The following is a 23,165-nucleotide window of genomic DNA, read 5'->3' as shown; positions in this document are numbered from 1 at the left end:
ATCCTACACCTAAACAGACTGATAACAAGTAACAAGATAGAAGCTGTAATAAAAAGTCTCCCAGCAAAGACAAGCCTGTGATCCTTTGACTTCATTATTTAATTCTCCCAAATATTTAAAAAACTAATATCAGTCTTACCAAAACTATTCCAAAACATAGAGGAGGAAATACTTCCAAACTCATTCTATGGGGCCAATATTACTCTGATACCAAAATGAAAGACACTTCAAAAAAATAATACTACAGGCCAATAACTCTGATGAATATTAATGCCAAAACCCTCAGCAAAATAATAGTAAGCCAAATTCAACAAGTTAATCATTCGTCATGACAAAGTGGATTTATCCGAGGGAGGCAAGGCCAATTGATACTGAAAAAGCATCTGGTAAAATTCAACATCCACTCTTGATAAAACCCTCAAACAACTGGGTATGGAAAGAACATTTCTCAGCATAATGGAAGCCACATATGGCAAACTCACAACTAGTATCATACTGAATGGGAAACCACTGAAAGCCTTTTCTCTAAGATCAGGAGGACAAGCAGAATGTCCACTTTCTCCACTGTTATCCAAGATGGAGTTGGAAATCCTAGCTAGAGCATGAGGCAAGAGAAAGAAATACCCCCCCCCCCCCCCCCCCCCCCCCCCCCCCCCCCCCCCCCCCCCCCCCCCCCCCCCCCCCCCCCCCCCCCCCCCCCCCCCCCCCCCCCCCCCCCCCCCCCCCCCCCCCCCCCCCCCCCCCCCCCCCCCCCCCCCCCCCCCCCCCCCCCCCCCCCCCCCCCCCCCCCCCCCCCCCCCCCCCCCCCCCCCCCCCCCCCCCCCCCCCCCCCCCCCCCCCCCCCCCCCCCCCCCCCCCCCCCCCCCCCCCCCCCACCCCCCCCCCCCCCCCCCCCCCCCCCCCCCCCCCCCCCCCCCCCCCCCCCCCCCCCCCCCCCCCCCCCCCCCCCCCCCCCCCCCCCCCCCCCCCCCCCCCCCCCCCCCCCCCCCCCCCCCCCCCCCCCCCCCCCCCCCCCCCCCCCCCCCCCCCCCCCCCCCCCCCCCCCCCCCCCCCCCCCCCCCCCCCCCCCCCCCCCCCCCCCCCCCCCCCCCCCCCCCCCCCCCCCCCCCCCCCCCCCCCCCCCCCCCCCCCCCCCCCCCCCCCCCCCCCCCCCCCCCCCCCCCCCCCCCCCCCCCCCCCCCCCCCCCCCCCCCCCCCCCCCCCCCCCCCCCCCCCCCCCCCCCCCCCCCCCCCCCCCCCCCCCCCCCCCCCCCCCCCCCCCCCCCCCCCCCCCCCCCCCCCCCCCCCCCCCCCCCCCCCCCCCCCCCCCCCCCCCCCCCCCCCCCCCCCCCCCCCCCCCCCCCCCCCCCCCCCCCCCCCCCCCCCCCCCCCCCCCCCCCCCCCCCCCCCCCCCCCCACCCCCCCCCCCCCCCCCCCCCCCCCCCCCCCCCCCCCCCCCCCCCCCCCCCCCCCCCCCCCCCCCCCCCCCCCCCCCCCCCCCCCCCCCCCCCCCCCCCCCCCCCCCCCCCCCCCCCCCCCCCCCCCCCCCCCCCCCCCCCCCCCCCCCCCCCCCCCCCCCCCCCCCCCCCCCCCCCCCCCCCCCCCCCCCCCCCCCCCCCCCCCCCCCCCCCCCCCCCCCCCCCCCCCCCCCCCCCCCCCCCCCCCCCCCCCCCCCCCCCCCCCCCCCCCCCCCCCCCCCCCCCCCCCCCCCCCCCCCCCCCCCCCCCCCCCCCCCCCCCCCCCCCCCCCCCCCCCCCCCCCCCCCCCCCCCCCCCCCCCCCCCCCCCCCCCCCCCCCCCCCCCCCCCCCCCCCCCCCCCCCCCCCCCCCCCCCCCCCCCCCCCCCCCCCCCCCCCCCCCCCCCCCCCCCCCCCCCCCCCCCCCCCCCCCCCCCCCCCCCCCCCCCCCCCCCCCCCCCCCCCCCCCCCCCCCCCCCCCCCCCCCCCCCCCCCCCCCCCCCCCCCCCCCCCCCCCCCCCCCCCCCCCCCCCCCCCCCCCCCCCCCCCCCCCCCCCCCCCCCCCCCCCCCCCCCCCCCCCCCCCCCCCCCCCCCCCCCCCCCCCCCCCCCCCCCCCCCCCCCCCCCCCCCCCCCCCCCCCCCCCCCCCCCCCCCCCCCCCCCCCCCCCCCCCCCCCCCCCCCCCCCCCCCCCCCCCCCCCCCCCCCCCCCCCCCCCCCCCCCCCCCCCCCCCCCCCCCCCCCCCCCCCCCCCCCCCCCCCCCCCCCCCCCCCCCCCCCCCCCCCCCCCCCCCCCCCCCCCCCCCCCCCCCCCCCCCCCCCCCCCCCCCCCCCCCCCCCCCCCCCCCCCCCCCCCCCCCCCCCCCCCCCCCCCCCCCCCCCCCCCCCCCCCCCCCCCCACCCCCCCCCCCCCCCCCCCCCCCCCCCCCCCCCCCCCCCCCCCCCCCCCCCCCCCCCCCCCCCCCCCCCCCCCCCCCCCCCCCCCCCCCCCCCCCCCCCCCCCCCCCCCCCCCCCCCCCCCCCCCCCCCCCCCCCCCCCCCCCCCCCCCCCCCCCCCCCCCCCCCCCCCCCCCCCCCCCCCCCCCCCCCCCCCCCCCCCCCCCCCCCCCCCCCCCCCCCCCCCCCCCCCCCCCCCCCCCCCCCCCCCCCCCCCCCCCCCCCCCCCCCCCCCCCCCCCCCCCCCCCCCCCCCCCCCCCCCCCCCCCCCCCCCCCCCCCCCCCCCCCCCCCCCCCCCCCCCCCCCCCCCCCCCCCCCCCCCCCCCCCCCCCCCCCCCCCCCCCCCCCCCCCCCCCCCCCCCCCCCCCCCCCCCCCCCCCCCCCCCCCCCCCCCCCCCCCCCCCCCCCCCCCCCCCCCCCCCCCCCCCCCCCCCCCCCCCCCCCCCCCCCCCCCCCCCCCCCCCCCCCCCCCCCCCCCCCCCCCCCCCCCCCCCCCCCCCCCCCCCCCCCCCCCCCCCCCCCCCCCCCCCCCCCCCCCCCCCCCCCCCCCCCCCCCCCCCCCCCCCCCCCCCCCCCCCCCCCCCCCCCCCCCCCCCCCCCCCCCCCCCCCCTCCCCCCCCCCCCCCCCCCCCCCCCCCCCCCCCCCCCCCCCCCCCCCCCCCCCCCCCCCCCCCCCCCCCCCCCCCCCCCCCCCCCCCCCCCCCCCCCCCCCCCCCCCCCCCCCCCCCCCCCCCCCCCCCCCCCCCCCCCCCCCCCCCCCCCCCCCCCCCCACCCCCCCCCCCCCCCCCCCCCCCCCCCCCCCCCCCCCCCCCCCCCCCCCCCCCCCCCCCCCCCCCCCCCCCCCCCCCCCCCCCCCCCCCCCCCCCCCCCCCCCCCCCCCCCCCCCCCCCCCCCCCCCCCCCCCCCCCCCCCCCCCCCCCCCCCCCCCCCCCCCCCCCCCCCCCCCCCCCCCCCCCCCCCCCCCCCCCCCCCCCCCCCCCCCCCCCCCCCCCCCCCCCCCCCCCCCCCCCCCCCCCCCCCCCCCCCCCCCCCCCCCCCCCCCCCCCCCCCCCCCCCCCCCCCCCCCCCCCCCCCCCCCCCCCCCCCCCCCCCCCCCCCCCCCCCCCCCCCCCCCCCCCCCCCCCCCCCCCCCCCCCCCCCCCCCCCCCCCCCCCCCCCCCCCCCCCCCCCCCCCCCCCCCCCCCCCCCCCCCCCCCCCCCCCCCCCCCCCCCCCCCCCCCCCCCCCCCCCCCCCCCCCCCCCCCCCCCCCCCCCCCCCCCCCCCCCCCCCCCCCCCCCCCCCCCCCCCCCCCCCCCCCCCCCCCCCCCCCCCCCCCCCCCCCCCCCCCCCCCCCCCCCCCCCCCCCCCCCCCCACCCCCCCCCCCCCCCCCCCCCCCCCCCCCCCCCCCCCCCCCCCCCCCCCCCCCCCCCCCCCCCCCCCCCCCCCCCCCCCCCCCCCCCCCCCCCCCCCCCCCCCCCCCCCCCCCCCCCCCCCCCCCCCCCCCCCCCCCCCCCCCCCCCCCCCCCCCCCCCCCCCCCCCCCCCCCCCCCCCCCCCCCCCCCCCCCCCCCCCCCCCCCCCCCCCCCCCCCCCCCCCCCCCCCCCCCCCCCCCCCCCCCCCCCCCCCCCCCCCCCCCCCCCCCCCCCCCCCCCCCCCCCCCCCCCCCCCCCCCCCCCCCCCCCCCCCCCCCCCCCCCCCCCCCCCCCCCCCCCCCCCCCCCCCCCCCCCCCCCCCCCCCCCCCCCCCCCCCCCCCCCCCCCCCCCCCCCCCCCCCCCCCCCCCCCCCCCCCCCCCCCCCCCCCCCCCCCCCCCCCCCCCCCCCCCCCCCCCCCCCCCCCCCCCCCCCCCCCACCCCCCCCCCCCCCCCCCCCCCCCCCCCCCCCCCCCCCCCCCCCCCCCCCCCCCCCCCCCCCCCCCCCCCCCCCCCCCCCCCCCCCCCCCCCCCCCCCCCCCCCCCCCCCCCCCCCCCCCCCCCCCCCCCCCCCCCCCCCCCCCCCCCCCCCCCCCCCCCCCCCCCCCCCCCCCCCCCCCCCCCCCCCCCCCCCCCCCCCCCCCCCCCCCCCCCCCCCCCCCCCCCCCCCCCCCCCCCCCCCCCCCCCCCCCCCCCCCCCCCCCCCCCCCCCCCCCCCCCCCCCCCCCCCCCCCCCCCCCCCCCCCCCCCCCCCCCCCCCCCCCCCCCCCCCCCCCCCCCCCCCCCCCCCCCCCCCCCCCCCCCCCCCCCCCCCCCCCCCCCCCCCCCCCCCCCCCCCCCCCCCCCCCCCCCCCCCCCCCCCCCCCCCCCCCCCCCCCCCCCCCCCCCCCCCCCCCCCCCCCCCCCCCCCCCCCCCCCCCCCCCCCCCCCCCCCCCCCCCCCCCCCCCCCCCCCCCCCCCCCCCCCCCCCCCCCCCCCCCCCCCCCCCCCCCCCCCCCCCCCCCCCCCCCCCCCCCCCCCCCCCCCCCCCCCCCCCCCCCCCCCCCCCCCCCCCCCCCCCCCCCCCCCCCCCCCCCCCCCCCCCCCCCCCCCCCCCCCCCCCCCCCCCCCCCCCCCCCCCCCCCCCCCCCCCCCCCCCCCCCCCCCCCCCCCCCCCCCCCCCCCCCCCCCCCCCCCCCCCCCCCCCCCCCCCCCCCCCCCCCCCCCCCCCCCCCCCCCCCCCCCCCCCCCCCCCCCCCCCCCCCCCCCCCCCCCCCCCCCCCCCCCCCCCCCCCCCCCCCCCCCCCCCCCCCCCCCCCCCCCCCCCCCCCCCCCCCCCCCCCCCCCCCCCCCCCCCCCCCCCCCCCCCCCCCCCCCCCCCCCCCCCCCCCCCCCCCCCCCCCCCCCCCCCCCCCCCCCCCCCCCCCCCACCCCCCCCCCCCCCCCCCCCCCCCCCCCCCCCCCCCCCCCCCCCCCCCCCCCCCCCCCCCCCCCCCCCCCCCCCCCCCCCCCCCCCCCCCCCCCCCCCCCCCCCCCCCCCCCCCCCCCCCCCCCCCCCCCCCCCCCCCCCCCCCCCCCCCCCCCCCCCCCCCCCCCCCCCCCCCCCCCCCCCCCCCCCCCCCCCCCCCCCCCCCCCCCCCCCCCCCCCCCCCCCCCCCCCCCCCCCCCCCCCCCCCCCCCCCCCCCCCCCCCCCCCCCCCCCCCCCCCCACCCCCCCAACCCCCCCCCCCCCCCCCCCCCCCCCCCCCCCCCCCCCCAAACCCCCCCCACACAACCCCCCCCACACCACCCCCCCCCCCACACCACCCCCACCACCACCACACACACCACACCCCCCCCCCCCCCCCCCCCACAACACACACACACCCCCCCCCCCCCCCCCCACCAACACACAACACACACACACAACAAAAAAAAAACCCCCCCCCCCCCACAAAAAAAAAAATAAAGGGCATTCAGTTTGGAAAAGAAGAAATTAAAGGATCCTTGTTTGCAGATGGTATAATCTTATATTTGGAAAAACCTAAATATTCCATATAAAAGCTATTGGAATTGATAAATAAATTCAGTGAAGTTTCAGGATAAAAAATCAGCATATAAAAATCAATAGCAATTCTATATACCAAGAGCAAAGAATTTGAAAAAAACAAAAAACCAAAAAAACCCAAGAAATTTATCTAATTTATAACAGCTACAAATAAAATACCTAGAATTAACTTAGTCAAAGAAGTATAGGATCTTCTTTATGAAAATTATAAATGAAAATTATAAACATTCATGAAAAAATTAAAGAAACACAAGGAAATGAAAAATATTCCATGATCATGATTCGGAAGAATCAATATTGTTAAAATGTCCATGTTTCCCAAAGCAATTTACAGAGTTAATGCACTCCTTCTCAAAATATCAATGCCAGAAATAGGAAAAAATATATAAAATTTAAATGGAAACAGAAAAGACCCAGAGTAGTCAAGGCTATCCTAAGCAAAAAGAATAAAACGGAAAAAATCACATTACCTGCCTTCAGATTGTACTTCAGAGCTACAGTAACCAAAATGGCCCAGTACTGGCATAAAAACAGACATACCTTGTTGCGGGAAGTCAGGGACCCCGAACGGAGGGACCGGCTGAAGCCGCGGCAGAAGAACATAAATCGTGAAGATTTCATGGACATTTATTAGTTCCCCAAATTAATACTTTTATAATTTCTTACACCTGTCTTTACTGTAATCTCAGAACATAAATTGTGAAGATTTCGTGGACACTTATCACCTCCCCAGTGAGTATCCTTGCGATTTCCTTTGCCTGTCTTTACTTTAATCACTTAATCCTGTCATCTTCTTTGTAAACTGAGGAGGATGAATGTCGCCTCAGGACCCTGTGATTGTATCAACTGCACAAATTGTTTGTAGAGCATGTGTGTTTGAACAATATGAAATCTGGGCATCTTAAAAAAAGAACAGGATAACCCTGATGTTCAGGGAACAAGAGAGGTAACTTTGAACTGGCCACAGGTGAGCCAGAAGGAACAGAGCTGTATTTCTCCTCTTTCATAAGCAAATAGGAGAAATATCGCTGAATTCTTTTTCTCAGCAAGGAACATCCCTGAGAAAGAGAATGCGCCCTGAAGGCAGGCTTGTAGATGGCCCCCTTTTAAGGCCTCCCATTTTTTATGGTCGAAGCCGAAGGGATGAAATAAGCCCCGGTCTCCTATAGCGCTCCCAGGCTTATTAGGTGGAGGAAAAATTCCCACCTAATAAATTGTGGTGAGACAGGTTATCTGCTCTCAAACCCTGTTTCCTGATAAGATGTTATCAATGACAATGCGTGCCAGAAACTTCATTAGCAATTTTAATTTTACCTCATCCGGTGGTCCTGTGATCTCGCCCTGCCTCCATTTGCTTTGTGGTATTTTATTACCTTGTGAAGTATGTGATCTCTGTGACGCACATCCTATTCGTGCACTCCCTCTCCTTTTGAAAAACGCTAATAAACACTTGCTGGTTTTACCGCTAGGGGAACATCACGGATCCTGCCGCCATGTGATGTCTCCCCCGACACCCAGCTTTAAATTTCTCTCTCTTTTGATCTTTCCCTTTATTTCTCAACCCAGACCAGACACCTAGGAAATAGAAAAGAACCCATGTTAAATATCAGGAGCGGGTTCTCCTGATAATATCTACCAATGGAATAGAATAGAGAACCCAGAAATGAATCCACACATGTACAGTGAACTCATTTTTGACAAAGATGCCAATAATATACATTGGGAAAAAGAAAGTTTTTCAATAAATGGTTCTGGGAAAATTGAATATCTATGTGTAAAACAATGAAAGTGGGCCCTTATCTCTCACCATTTACAAAAATAAATTCAAAGTGGATTAAAGCTTTAAATCTAAGACCTCAAGCTAAGAAACAACTACAAAGAAACATTAGAAAACCTCTTCAGGACATTGGACTAGGCCAAAAATCTTGACTCAAGATTTTTGAGTGATACCCAATAAGCACGAGCAATGAAAGCAAAAATGAGCAAGTGGAACAATATCAAGTTAAAACGATTCTGCATAGCAAAGGAAACAATCAGCAAAGAGGCAACCTACAGAATGGGATAAAATATTTGGAAACCACCCACCTGACAGGGTATTAACAACCAGAATATATAAGGAGCTCAAACCACTCTATAGGAAAAAATTGAATAAAATGATGAAAATATGAGCAAAATATTTTAACAGACATGTCTCAAAAGAAGACATACATACAAATGGGAAACAAGTATATGAAAAGGTCTCAACATCACCGATGATCAGAGAAATGCAAATCAAAATGACAATGAGCTATCTTCTCACTCCGGTTAAAATGGCCTTTATCCAGAAATAGGCAATAACAAATGCTGACTAGGATGTGGAGAAAAGAGAACTCTCATACGCTGTTGGTGGAAATGTAAATTATTAATAGTACAGCCACTATGGAGAACAGTTTTAAGATTCCTCAAAAAACTAAAAATAGAGCTACCATATTATCTTGTAATGGCACTGCTAGTTATACACCTAAAAGAAAAAAAAAATCAGTATATCAAATAGATACTTGCAATCCTCCTATGTTTATTGCAGCACTAGTCACATTAGCCAATATTTTAAAGTAACCTAAGTGTCCATCAACAGATGAATAGATAAAGAAAATGTGGTTCTTACACATAATGAAATACTATTCGGCCATTAAAAAAAAATGAGATTCTGTCATTTGCAATAACATGGATGGAAATGGAGGTTATTATGTTAAGTGAAATAAGCCAGGCACAGAAAGACAAAATCATGTGTACTCACTTATTTTGGGAAGCTAAAAATTAAAACAATCAAACTCATAGATTTATTGAGAAATACCCCACAAGCCCAGACAACCAAAGCAAAAATAAATTGGATCATGTCAAGTTAAAAAGCTTCTGTACAGTGAAGGAAACAATTAAAGTGAAGAGACAACACACAGAATGATGGGAAGAGTATGTGGGTGGTGGGAGGGATACGGAGATGGTTAATGGGTACAACAAATAGAAAGAATGAACAATACCTAGTGTTTCCTAGCACAACAGGTGACTATAGTGAAAAATAATTTAAATGTACATTGTAAAATAACAACAAAGGTATAATTGGATTGTTTGTAGTACAAAGGATAAATGCTTGAGGTGATGGATACCCCATTTACCCTAAAGTGATTATTACATATTGCATACCTGTATCAATATATCTCATGTAACTCATAAATATATAGACCTACTATGTATCCACAAAAATTAAAAAGCAACAACTAAATAGATAGTGCTACAAAAAGAATCTGAAAGTGAGATGTCAGTCAGTGACTGCCATCTCCTTGCCCACATGCTCGAATTAGGAGCACTGCCAGGTCACAGCCATTGTCCAGTGGTTAGCCATGTTATATGCCACCAATAACTGGACCAGTAGCAGACATGCAATCCAAGATAACTCAACCCTAGGCAAGTCAAAGCTCTAAGGTATGGTAAGACATGAAAGAGTTAGGCTTAGCAGAAGTGAGTAATTCACTCAGATCATAAGATACTCTTTTCTGGGAATTTAAACTAAAGGTAAAGAAGAATGTTAGCAATTGCTAACATGTCAGAAGAAAGAAGACATATTCAGTGGGATGTCACAATATTTGTGATATGAGACTGAAGACTCATAGATTCTTATTCCTGAAAACCCTAGTGTTAGTTTCAATCAAGGACCAAATACTCTTCCAGTGTTTCTTTCTGAAAAACCGGACCAAATGTTGATATTTCAAGAATAATGATAGCCGAGCTAACTATTGACAAATGAATGTTTTGCCACAGGTTGAACAGGATACAGTGTGAATTGTTTATGGCATGTGATAGTAAGGGGGCAATGAGCATAGTTTATTCAAAAAAGGATAGCATGTACAAAATATTGAAGCATATTTGCACTGAGATTTTAGTATAATTTTACTGCATTGCAATAAAATGTGACCACAGCTTTAAGGAAAATGGTTGAAATATCTTTCTATACGGAAGAGGAATATACAAAAGAGGAGAACAAAATGAAAGGGCAATTTAAAAGGTAATCAGATAACTAAGATGAGGGGAAAAAAAATGAGAAAAACGTCAAAGTCAAAGTAGTAGAGACCAAATGCAAATGGCTTTGAAATGACTAGAAGTCAAATAAAAGAGAAAGAAGGACACATAGTAGAGTTGACAGGCTTCCCTTGTGGTAATTCATTTGTCAAAAAGAGAAATTATCTAGCCCACCAGAGAAAATTTGTCTTTTAATAATGGGTACATTTTGACAGAGTCAGTCTGAATAAGCACTCAAATGTTTGTTTTCCTTAGGTTGTCCAAATCTCCTAGGTTTGCAAAACTGTTCTGCAAAACTTTTCAGAAATGGAAGGATATTCTCATTAGATTTTAGATACTTCCTCTTTTGGCTATGTTGGCAATACTAGCTCAGTTTCTTTTACTCTTGCATAGTCTTACAAAAACACACTTATTATTCTGACTATAATGTAGAACCCTAAGGGCTTGTAAACATGTACACAAAATAAATAAATGAAACTGGTTTACATTCATCAGTATTTTCTTAAGAAACTTAGCTCAATGGTTATTTCATAAGCAAGTCAGTAAATTCATTTCTAACAAAGATACGGCTCAATTCTTTCCATTCAAATTGTTTTCCGAATTTCTAGCTGTCATGTGCCTGTGGTTATAGAATATAGAATTCCTCCCAATCTGCAGCCTGTTCCCATGTGCTTTTAAGTAACTATACATTTTGGATTTGATTCAAACTTATCTGTAGGTCTGTGGTTTTAATAAATTGAGAAATAAATTCAAGAATGCTCATCGCTATGTGGGTTATAAATGGAATAAACTAACCAATTTTCACATAGTAATTAAAAACAGACTAATGCAGTTTAGAAAAAAAAAAACCTGCCATTTCAGATAATATTCCCTTTTTTTAAATCAAGTTATTAGATTTGTGTATTTGTATAAACACCCACAAACACACAGACAGATATGCCAGGATATGCGCTTACCAGCAGAAATGAATTCTCTTAATTTATTTTTCTGTTTTTTATTATACTTTAAGTTCTAGGGTACAGGTGTGCACAATGTGCAGGTTTGTTACATAGGAATACATATGACACGTTGGTTTGCAGAACCCATCATCTTGTCATTTACATTGCATATTTCTCCTAACACTATCCCTCCCCCAACCCTTGACCCCCCAAGGTCCCAGTATGTGATGTTCCCTTCCCAGTGTCCATGTGTTCTCATTGTTCCACTCCCACTTATGAGTGAGAATGTGCAGTGTTTGATTTTTCTGTCCTTGCGATATTTTCCTGAGAATGATGGTTTCCAGCTTCATCCATGTCCCTGCAAAGGACTTGAACTCATCCTTTTTTATGGCTGCATAGTATTCTATGGTGTATATGTGCCACATTTTCTTTATCTAGTCTATTATTGATGGCCATTTGGGTTGGTTTCAAGTCTTTGCTACAGTGAAGGTTTCTATGTGCCAGGGATTGTGCAATATTCTTGGGTCACAACTTAAATATATTTGGCTTCTCTCTTTGAGACCGTTACACAATGCCCTCTTAGATGAAACACTTCCTTTAATTCTGAGAAGAATCAAAAGAGGCATACTTTATAGTCCACTTGTTTCAAGAAACTTAGTCTAATTGTGTGGAAAAATATACCCAAAAAAGGGTAAGTAGTAATACACACCATTACATGATAAGGTCTAAATGAATAGTTCTGGTAGAATTATTGCCAAATAAAAGAGAGACATTTCACTGTAAATTTGTGTGTAAAGGAAAGGCTTCTGAATGTGTATTTTACTTTCTATCAAAATTAGATTGAGCTCATATGTAAAATTCCCCCCCCAAAAAAAAAAAGTACTAAAAATCATGCAAGGAAGGACTATCAACCAAAGGGCAAAGCCATATGCACAAATAAAAACATGTTCAATGTATTTGACAAGTGTGTTAGGAGAAATTCATTTTATTTGTAGGATATTCAATGTGAAATGTGATCATTAAATGGAGATATAAAGAATTTTTATTTCATATACAAAAGGACATGATGTCAGTAGTAGTGAACAAAGTCTTAGGGAAGTAGAACAGGCTAACAAAATCATTCAAATGATATTGAGTGAACCTGGTTTTGTGCTTTCCCTTTATAGCAGAGACTGTTGTGTTCCCTTCAGATTTCCTTTAACAAACCAGGGCATCCTTCCTCCAGCTGCTACAAACATAGGCTGCTAAAAACTCACAACATTCCCCTTTTCTGGACACATCCCCTTAGTTTAATGGGAGTTACCTTTACTTACAAATCCATGTGTTCCCACAGATTTTTCTTGCTTTGGAAATTTTGTATAGGGATAGTCAATCATTGACTGAATTAGGGGATCTCATCACTGATGGTGAGTGTATAATTGATAGTCCCTGGAATCCATTAACATAGCATTTGCTAGGATTTTCATCTGTGGTAAACTGAGATATGATGCAGAAATAAGGAGGTGCATTAGCATATGCAAAATCTCAGGTGTTTGAGAAGTATGAAGTAAGTTTATTTTATTTTATTTATTTTTTTTATTATACTTTAAGTTCTAGGGTACATGTGCATAACGTGCAGGTTTGTTACATATGTATACTTGTGCCATGTTGCTGTGCTGCACCCATCAACTCGTCATTTACATCAGGTATAACTCCCAGTGCAATCCCTCCCCCCTCCCCCCTCCCCATGATAGGCCCCGGTGTGTGATGTTCCCCTTCCCGAGTCCAAGTGATCTCATTGATCAGTTCCCACCTATGAGTGAGAACATGCGGTGTTTGGTTTTCTGTTCTTGCGATAGTTTGCTGAGAATGATGGTTAGTATGAAGTAAGTTTAAAGCAGAAAGATAAAAAAAAGATATGACGATACTGATGAAAATAAAGTTTAACTTTCTATATTTGCTAACAAAGTGGACATAAAAAATGAACAGTTCGGCCAGGTGCGGTGGCTCATGCCTGTAATCCCAACACTTTGGGAGGCAGAGGCAGGCAGATCACCTGAGGTCAGGACTTCAAGACCAGCCTGACCAATGTGGTGAAACCCCGTCTCTACTAAAAAAAATAATACAAAAATTAACCGGTCATGGTGGCGGGTGCCTGTAATCCCAGCTACTCAAGAGGCTGAAGCAGGAGAATCAGTTGAACGCAGGAGGCGGATGTTGCAGTGAGCCGAGATCGCACCACTGTACTACATTCCAGCCTGGGTGGCGAATGAGACTGTCTCAAAAAAAAAAAAAAAAAAAAAAAAAAAAAAAGTTAACATTTTCAAAGATAAAAGAAAGGTATTACATAATGATAACATCAATTCAGGAAGAAAACATAATAATCTAAAAATGTGTATGCTCATAAGAACAGAGCTTTAAAAATCACAAGGCAAACATTGATGGAACTGAGAAAAGAAATACAAATCCACAATTATAGATGGGAATGTCAATGCCCCATACAATAATCAACAGAACAAGCAAATCAGAAACCAAAAGGGTCTGAAACCAGTGGTCAGTAGACTATGATCAATGGAGCAACTACTGGATTTTGTAAATAAAATTTTATAGAATCACAGGTGTATCTATTCATTCACATATTGTCGATGATGGCTTTCACGTTACCACAGCAGAGTTGAGTAGTTGTGATAGAGGCAACATGATCTATGGGATCAAAATACTTAATATCTGCTCCTTCAAAAAAATCTTCGCTAACTCCTGATATGCTTGATCTGAACAACACCATTAATTAACCTATCTTTATATAAAATACCAACTAACAGTATCCATACCCACCAATGTGCACTTAAGAGTACGCACACGTGGAATATTTGCCAAAACAGATTGTATTCTTGGCTATGAAACAAACTTGAATAACATGAGCAAAATTATATAAGTGCTCTGAATACTGCAGAATTAAACCAAAAATCAGTAAAATAAATATAATTTTTTTTTTTTTTTGAGACTGAGTCTGGCTCTGTCGCCCAGGCTGGAGTGCAGTGGCCGGATCTCAGCTCACTGCAAGCTCCGCCTCCCGGGTTTACGCCATTCTCCTGCCTCAGCCTCCCGAGTAGTTGGGACCACAGGCGCTCGCCACTTCGCCCGGCTAGTTTTTTGTATTTTTTTTTTTAAGTAGAGATGGGGTTTCACCGTGTTAGCCAGGATGGTCTCGATCTCCTGACCTCGTGATCCGCCCGTCTCGGCCTCCCAAAGTGCTGGGATTACAGGCTTGAGCCACCGCGCCCGGCCATAATTTTTAAATCTCAAGATATTTGGAAACTAACAACTTCATTGTATTTATTACTTATATTTCATGGAAAAATAATACGTGTACTATGCAAACTTTTTTTTCCTTTTACTAAAATTATCTGTTTTACAAATAAAAATACTCTTGTTTCTCCTTTTATGTGTTGGTTATCCACAACCTTGCCAGCATCTGTTATTTTCTGACTTTTTGATAATAGTCATTTGGCCTTGTGTGAGATGGTATCACACTGTGATTTTGATTTGCATTTCTCTAATGATCAGTGATGTTGAGCTTTTCTCATATGATTCTTGGCTACATGTATATCTCCTTTTGAGAAATGCCTGTGCATGTCCTCTGCCCTCTTTGTAATGGGATTGTTTTTGTTCTTGTAAATTTGTTTAAGTTCTACATAGATGCTAAATATTAGACCCTAGGGAAGCATAATTTGCAAAATTTTTCTCCCATTCTGTAGGTTGCGTGCTCACTCTGTTGAAAGTTTCCTTTTCAGTGCAGAAGCTCTTTAGTATAATTAGATCCCATTTGTCAAGTTTTGCTTTTGTTACAATTGCTTTTGCAATCTTCTTCATGAAATCTTTGCTCATGACTATTTCCTGAATGATGTTGCCTAGGTTGTCTTCCGGGGTTTTTATAATTTGGGATTTTGCATTTAAGCCTTTAATCTATTTTGAATTAATTTTTGTACATGGCATAAGGAAGGGGTCCAGTTTGAATCTTCTGCATATTTCTAACCAGTTATTTCAGCACCACTTACTGAATAGACAATGCTTTACCAATTGCTTGTTTTTGTCAGGTTTGTCGAAGATCAGATAGTCGTAGGTGTGTGGACTTATTTAGGAGTTCTGTATTCTGTTCCATTGGTCTATGTCTGTTTTTGTACCAGTACCATGCTGTTTTGGTTACTGTAGCCCTGTAGTATAGCTTGAAGTCCGGTAGCATGTTGCCTCTAGCTTTGTTCTTTTTGCTTTGGATTGCCTTGGCTATTTGGACTCTTTTCTTATTCCATCTAAATTTTAAAACACTTCTTTCTAAATCTATGAAGAATCTCAATGGTAGTTTAATAGAAATAGCACTGAATCTGTAAATTGCTTTGGGCAGCACGGTCATTTTAATGACACTGCTTCTTCCTATCCATGAACATAAAATGTTTTTTCATTTGTTTGTATCATCTCTGATTTATTTCAGTAATGGTTTGTAATTCTCCTTGTAGAGATCTTTCACTTCTCTTGTTAGCTGTATTTCTAGGTATTATATTATTTTCGTGGCAATTATGAATGGGATTACATTCCTGATTTAACTCTCGCTTGACTGTTGTTGATGTACAGGTATGCTAGTGGTTTTTGCACATTGTTTGTTTTGTCCTGAGACTTTGCTGAAGTTGTTTAACAGCATAAAAGCTTTTGGGCTGAGACTATTAGTTTTTTTTTTAGATAAAGAATCATGTCATCTGCAAACAGAGATAGTTTTACTTCCTCTCTTCTTATTTGGATGCCCTTTATTTCTTTCTCTGGCCTAATTGCTCTGACCAGGACTTCAATGCTCTGTTGAATAGGAGTGGTGAGAGAGGGCATACTTGTCTTGTGCCAGTTTTCAAGGGGAATGCTTCCAGGTTTTGCCCATCCAGTAAGATGTTGGCAGTGACTGTCATATATACCTCTTATTATTTTGAGGTATACTCCTTCAATACCTAGTTTATTGAATGTTTTTATTGTGAAGGGGTGTTGCATTTTCAAACCATTTTCTGCATCTATTGAGATAATCACGTGTTTTTTATCTTTAGTTCTATTTATATGATATATCTTATTTATTGATTAACGTATGTTGAAACAACCTTGCATCTCAGGGATAAAGCCTACTTGATTGTAGTGGATAAGATTTTTGATGTTCTGTTGGATTCAATTTCTCAGCATTTTGTTGAAGATTTTTTTTTTTTCATATTGATTAAGGATATTGGCTTGAATTTTTTTTTTCTTTTTATTTTGTTGTAACTGTCAGATTTTGGTATCAAGATGATTCTGGTCTCATAGAATGAGTTAGTGAGGAATCATTTCTCCTCAATTTTTTGGAATAGTTTCAGGAGAAATTGTACAAGCTCTTTTTTGCATATCTGGTAGAATTCAGCTGTCAATCCACCTAGTCCTGGGCTTTTTAATTTAATTTTTTTTTTTTTTTTTTTTTTTTTTTTGCTGGTAGGCTATTTATTACTGCCTCAATTTCAGAGCTCATTATTGGTCTGTTCAGGAATTCATTTTCTTCCTGATTCAGTCTCGGGGGATATATGTGTCCATGAATTTATCCATTTTTTTTCTAGATTTTCTACTTTACATGCATAGAGATGTTTATAATATTCTCTGATGGTTGTTTGTATCTCTGTGGGGTCAGTGCTAATATCCCCCTTGCTGTTTCTGATGTTTATTTGAATCTTTTCTCTCTTCTTCATTAGTCTAGCTATTTTATTAAGTTTTTCAAAAATCCACCTCCCAGATTTGTTGATCTTTTGAATTATTTTTATGTTTCAATCTTCTTCAGTTCAGTTCAGCTCTGATTTGTTTTTTTCTTGTCTAACTCATTTTTCTTTTTAATATCCATTCACCATCCCCATTGTCCCCACAACTTCCTTTCCACTACTCTTCCCAGTCTTTGGTAACCCTCCTTCTACTCTCTATCTTTGTAAATTCAATTGTACTGATTTCTAGATCTCCCAAGTAAGTGAGAACATGAAAAGTTTCTCTTTCTGTTCCTGGCTTATTTTATTTAACATAATTACCTCCAATTCCATCCATGTTGTTGCACATGAGAGGATATTATTTTGTTTGATGACTGAATAGTACTCCATTGTGTATAAGTAACACATTTTCTCTATCCATTCATTTATGGATGGACACCTAGGTTACTTCCAAATCTTAACTATTAGGAAAAGTCTTACAATATACATGGCAGTGCAGATATCTCTTTAATATACTGATTTCCATTCTTATGAGCATATACCCAGCAGTGAGATTGCTAGATTGTAGGGTGACCCTAATTTTAGGTTTTTGATAGACCTTCAAGTGTTCTCCATAGTAATTGTATCAATTTACATTTCCTCCAACAGTGCATGAGAGTTTCCTTTTCTCCACCTCTTTGTTGCATTTGTTATTGAATAAAAGCCATTTTAACTGAGGTGAGAAGATACTATATTGTAGTTTTGATTTCCATTTATCTGATGATCAATGATGTTGAGCATATTTTCATATGCCTGTTTGCCGTTTGTATTTTTTAAATTAAATTAAATTAAATATTTTAAAGTAGTTTTATTTCAATAGGCTTTTGGGGGACAGATGGTGTTTTGTTACATGGAGATATTATTTAGTGGTGACTACTAGTTTTTTTTTAAATTTTTTTATTATGGGCATTCTTGATATCGCTTTGGTAAGGTGGTATTGCATTGTGGTTTTGATTTGCATTTCCCTGATAATTAGCAATGTTGAACACTTTTCCATATGTTTGTTTGCCATTTGTACATATTATTTTCAGAATTTCCTATTCATGTCCTTAACCCACTTTTTGATGTGATTTTTTTGTTGTGGATTTGCTTGAGTTCTTTGTAGATTCTGGATATTAGTCCTTTGTCAGATATATAGATTGTGAAAGTTTTCTCCCACTCTGTGGGTTGTCTTTTTAGTTGGCTGATTATTTCTATTGCTGTGCAGAAGCCTCTAAGTTTAATTAAGTCCCATCTATTTATCTTTGTTTTTGTTGCATTTACTTTTGGGTTATGGGTCATAAAGTCTTTGTCTAAGTCAGTGTATAGAAGGGTTTTCCAATGTTATCTTCTAACATTGGAACATGTTTCAGGTCTTAGATTTAAGTCTTTGATCCATGCTGAGTTGATCTTTGTATAAATTGAGAGATGAGGATCCAGTTTCATTCTTCTATGTGTGGCTTGCCAATTATCCCATCACCATTTGGTGAATAGTGTCCTTTATCCACTATATGTTTTTGTTTGCTTTGTCAAAGAGCAGCTGACTGTAAGTATTTGTAAGACAATTGGTCTATGTGCCTATTTTTATACAAGTACCATAGTACTATTTTTTTTTTTTTTTGGTAACTACAGTCTTATAGTATAAAGTTGGGTAATGTGATGCCTTCAGATTTGTTCTTTTGCTTAATCTTGCTTTGTCTAGGTGGGCTCCTTTTTGGTTCCATATGAATTTTAGAATTGCTTTTTCTAGTTCTCTGAAGGATGATATATTCATGGGTATTGCCTTGAATTCTTAGATAGGTTTTGGCAGTATGGTCATTTTCATAATATTTATTCTGCCGATCCATGAACATAGGATGTGCTTCCATTTGTTTGTGTTGTCTATGAGTTCCTTAAGTAGTGTTTGATAGTTTTTCCATGTAGAAGTCTTTCACTTCCTTGGTTAGGTATGTTCCTAAGTATGTTATTATTACTATTATTACTATTATTTGCAGCTATTGTAAAAGGAGTTGAGTTCTTGATGTGATTCTCAGCTTGGCTGCCATTGGTGTATAGCAGAGCTAATGAATTTTGTGCATTAATTTTGTATCCTGAAACCTTGCTGAATTTACTTACCAGTTCTAGGCACATAGTCACCAGGTTATCTAAAGTCAAGATGAAAAGAAAGATCTCATGAGCTATATGTCTTCTTCAGAGAAATGTCTTTTCAAATATTTCCCAAGTTTTTATTGGATTATTAGACCTTTCTTTCTTTCTCTTTCTTTCTTTCTTTCTTTCTTTCTTTCTTTCTTTCTTTCTTTCTTTCTTTCTTTCTTTCTTTCTTTCTTTCTTTCTTTCTTTCTTTCCTTTCTTTCTTTGTTTCTTTTCTTTCTTTTGTTTCTTCCCTTCTTTTCTTTCTTCCTTTCTTCCTTTGACAGAGTCTCACTCTCTCACCCATGTTGGAATGCAGTGGCATGATCTCGGCTCACTACAACCTCTGCCTCCCAGGTTCAAGCTGTTCTCTTGCCTCAACTTCCTAAGTAGCTGGGATTACAGGCATGCACCATCACACCTGACTGATTTTGTATTTTTAGTAGAGACAGGGTTTCACCATGTTGACCAGGCTGGTGTTGAACCCCTGACCTGCCTGCCTCGGCCTCCCAAAGTGCTGGTATTACAGACGTGAGTGACTGCGCCCGGCTAGATATTTTTCTCATGGAGTGGTTTGATGTCCTTATTATTTCAATGGTTTTGAATGTTTTAATACCTGTTTTGTGACCTAACATATTTTCTCTCCTTGAGAATAATTCATGTGATGAGGAGAAGTATGTATATTCTTCAGCCTTTGTATGAATGTTCTATAAATATTAGTTCCCATTTTTCTATACTGCAGATTAAATGTCTGATGTTTCTTTGTTTATTTTCCATCTGAGGGAACAGTCCAATCCTGAAAGTGAGGTGTTAGAGTCTCCAACTATTTTTATATTGAGGTTTATCTCTCTCTTTAGCTGTAATATTTGTGGGTGTTCTAGTGTTGGGTACATACATATTTACAACTGTTTTATCATTTTGCTGCACTGACATCTTTATCATTAGATAATGACCTTCTTTGTCTCTTCTAACAGTTTTTGTCTTGAAATCTGTATTGTCTCATATAACTACTCCTGTTCTCTTTTGGTTTTTATTGGTATGAAGTATCTTTTTCCATTAATTTACCTTCAGCCTGTGTATGTCTTTATAGGTGAAGTATGTTTCTTGTAGACAACAAATAGGTCTTTTTAAAAAATCTATTCAAATACTCTATGTCTTTTTATTGAAAAGTTTAGTCCATTTACATTCAATGTTGTTACTGGAAAATAGGGATTTATTCCCGCCATTTTGATATTTGTCTTCTGATTGTTTTGTGTTCTTCGTTATTTACTACACAAACTCTTTCAAAAAAATAGAAAAAGAGAAAATATTTCTCAAGTCATTTTATAAAGTATGCATAACAAATCCAGACAAAGAAATTATAAGCCAATATGTATTATATACATATGTAAAATTATAATTCTAAAATATTAGCAAATAAATTATGGCATTATTAAAAGTACTCATGACATAATAATCGATTTGGGTTTATTCCAAGAATAAAAGGTTGAATCAGTATTTGAAATTCAGTCAACTCATTTTATTGTGCAGCATAGTAAAGAAGAAAGTACATCTGATCTTTGAAACATATTCAGAAAACATATTAAAAATTCAATTTCCAGTGGTAATTTTAAGAAATCTATTAATTAAGGGAACTTCACCTGATAAGAAGCACTTACCAAAATCCTAAAGCCACCATTATACCTACTGAAAAATATCTATTAGTTTCTGGCTAAAATAAAAAACACAATTGGGATAGTCACTCTTAATAATCTTATCTAACATTGTACTGAAGTTTGCAGTAAACTCAGCAGAGCAAAAAAAATGTATAAAATGCATACATATTTTAAAAATAAGCTGTCTATATTTGCAGACAATATAATAGTGAATGGAAAAAATCTGAAAAAAATCTATTAAAAAGCTATTAAAATAAATATGTGAGTTAAGCAAGGGCATAGGATGCACATTCAATATAAAATAATCGAATGGGGTTATTTTATTTTATTGTATTTTATTTTTGAGACAGAGTCTCTCTTTGTCACCCAGCGTGGATACAGTGGTGTGAACTCGGCTCAATACAATCTCTGCCTCCCAGGTTCAAGCTATTCTGCAGCCTCAGCCTCCTGAGGAGCTGGGATTACAGGCATCCCCCAACCACACCTAGCTAATTTTTGTATTTTTAGTAGAGACAGAGTTTCACCATGTTGGCCAGGCAGGTCTCAAACTCCTGACCTCAGGTGGTCCACTAGCGTTGGACTCCCCAAGTGCTGGGATTACAGGCATGAGCCACCATGCCCAGCTTATTGAGTTTCTTATTAGTATTATTAAAAATTGGATATTTTTAAAATATTACTTTCATCATACTACTAAGAAAACACTTTTAGTCTATCAAAATGCATGCAAAATTTGTCTGCTGAAAACTACAAAACATTAGTGAGAATATCAAATAAGACCTAAATAATCGGGAGACATAGTAGGCTAATGAATTTTCAGATTTAATTTTATCTGTAGATTCAAAACAATCTCAACAACAATTCTAAACCTCGTAAAGTAGATTAGCCAATGCAAGTTGGAAAAAAAAGAACAAAGTTGGAGAACTCTGACTATCTGGTTTTAAAACTTACTATAAAGATACAGTTGTTGTAATAGTGGACAAAGAATAGACACATAGACAAATAGAACAAAATAGAGTCTAGAAATACAGCCAACAACAACTAATTTTTGACAAAGGTGGAAAATCAATTCAATTAAATTTTTTGCTGTTTTCTTTATTTTTAAATTTGTAGTTCTGGGTACCTGTGCAGGATGTGCAAGTTTGTTATATAGGTAAACGTGTGCCATGGTGGTTTGCTGCACCTATCAACCTAGTACCTAAGTATTAAGCTCAACATGCATTAACTATTTCTCCTAATGCTCTCCCTCCCCCTTCCATACCACCTGATAGGCCCCAGTGTTTGTTGTTTACCCCCTGAGTCCATGTGTTCACATTGTTCAGCTTCCACTTATAGGTAAGAACACGTTATATTTGGTTTTCTGTTCCTACATTAGTTTGCTAAGGATAATGGCCTCCAGCTCCATCAGCATCCCTGCAAAGGACATGATCTCATTCTTTTTTTATGGATGCATAGTATTCCCTGATGTATATGTACCACATTTTCTTTATTATCTAGTCTATCATTGATGGGAATTTGGGTTAATTCCACGTCCTTGGTATTGTGAATAGTGCTGCAATGAACATACACATTCATGTATCTTTGTAATAGAATAATTTATATTCCTTTGAGTATATACCCAGTAATGGGATGCTGGGTCAAATGATATTTTTTTTAATCCAGAAGTATCTTAATTTTACTCTAATACTTGAATGTGAGTTAGATGGATATTTAACTTTAGATGGCATTTTATTTTGTTTAAATACCTTGACTTTCGTTGTTGGCTTTGTGAATTCTGACGTCAATCTTGTAGGTCCTTTGTAATAATTTTCTTTTTTTTTTTTTTTTTTTTTTTTTTTTTGAGACGGAGTCTCGCTCTGTCGCCCAAGCTGGAGTGCAGTGGCGCGATCCTGGCTCACTGCAAGCTCCGCCTCCTGGGTTCACGCCATTCTCCTGCCCCAGCCTCCCGAGTAGCTGGGACTACAGGCGCCCGCCACTGCGCCCGGCTAATTTTTTGTATTTTTAGTAGAGACGGGGTTTCACCGTGGTCTCGATCTCCTGACCTTGTGATCCGCCCGCCTCGGCCTCCCAAAGTGCTGGGATTACAGGCGTGAGCCACCGCGCCCGGCAATAATTTTCTCTTCGTAAAATTTTAAATATTCACTTTATATTTGATATTATATTGGTGTTCAATTACAATATGACTTAAGTATCAATTACTTTATATTTGTCTTGACAGATCCATTATAATTCCTGAATTTGGAATTTTATGTGTTTTTAACTCTGAAAGATCCTTATATTATCTGATATATTTTGTAATATTGCCAACTCTCTCTCTCACATCCATTCTTAATTATTTTCAGTAATCTTTTAAAACATACTTTAGTCATTCTTATTCTATATTTCATAACTTTATTGTTATTCATTATTTTTCTCCCATGGTCTCTCTTCACTGGATCCTGAAAACTGCACTTGTAATGCTATATATTGAGTTGGTGCAAAAGTAATTGCGGCTTTTGCTATTACTCTTAAAAAAAAGGGCAAAAACCGCAATTACTTTTGCACCAACATAATATATCTATTTATTTGTCTATCTACAGTCTTAAGTACTTTGGTCTCACAAACTCTTTTCTTACTTAAAAATTACTAATAGTCTCCAAAGCTGTTTTTTCATATAAATATCTATCAATATTCACTATATTAGAAACTGAAAAAAAGGCTGCTTATTAATTGACTCCAAATAATTAATTTTAAAATAAAAACTGTTACTTGTTAATATAAATGGAAATATTTTTAAAATACCTATAGTTTGCACGGACATAGTGACTCATGATTGCAATCCCAGCACTTTAAGAGGCAGAGGACATTGGACAGCT

At 49.0% G+C, this 23,165-nt stretch overlaps 1 protein-coding gene across 1 annotated transcript in view; it reads left to right on the top strand.

The window, feature by feature from the left end:
* Window positions 1–328: 328 nt before the first annotated feature.
* The window catches only part of LOC126950834 (basic proline-rich protein-like), a 47,408-nt gene continuing 24,571 nt past the window's right edge, over window positions 329–23,165 (top strand). The window contains exons 1-2 of the mRNA XM_050784815.1: window positions 329–386; window positions 1,253–3,287. Of these exons, the coding sequence (XP_050640772.1) occupies window positions 329–386; window positions 1,253–3,287 (2,093 nt within the window). The remainder of the gene's footprint in view (window positions 387–1,252; window positions 3,288–23,165) is intronic.

Source organism: Macaca thibetana, chromosome 3, assembly GCF_024542745.1.
Source record: "Macaca thibetana thibetana isolate TM-01 chromosome 3, ASM2454274v1, whole genome shotgun sequence".
NCBI classification, from domain to species: Eukaryota; Metazoa; Chordata; class Mammalia; order Primates; family Cercopithecidae; genus Macaca; species Macaca thibetana.
This window is presented reverse-complemented; position numbering and strand designations above follow the sequence as displayed.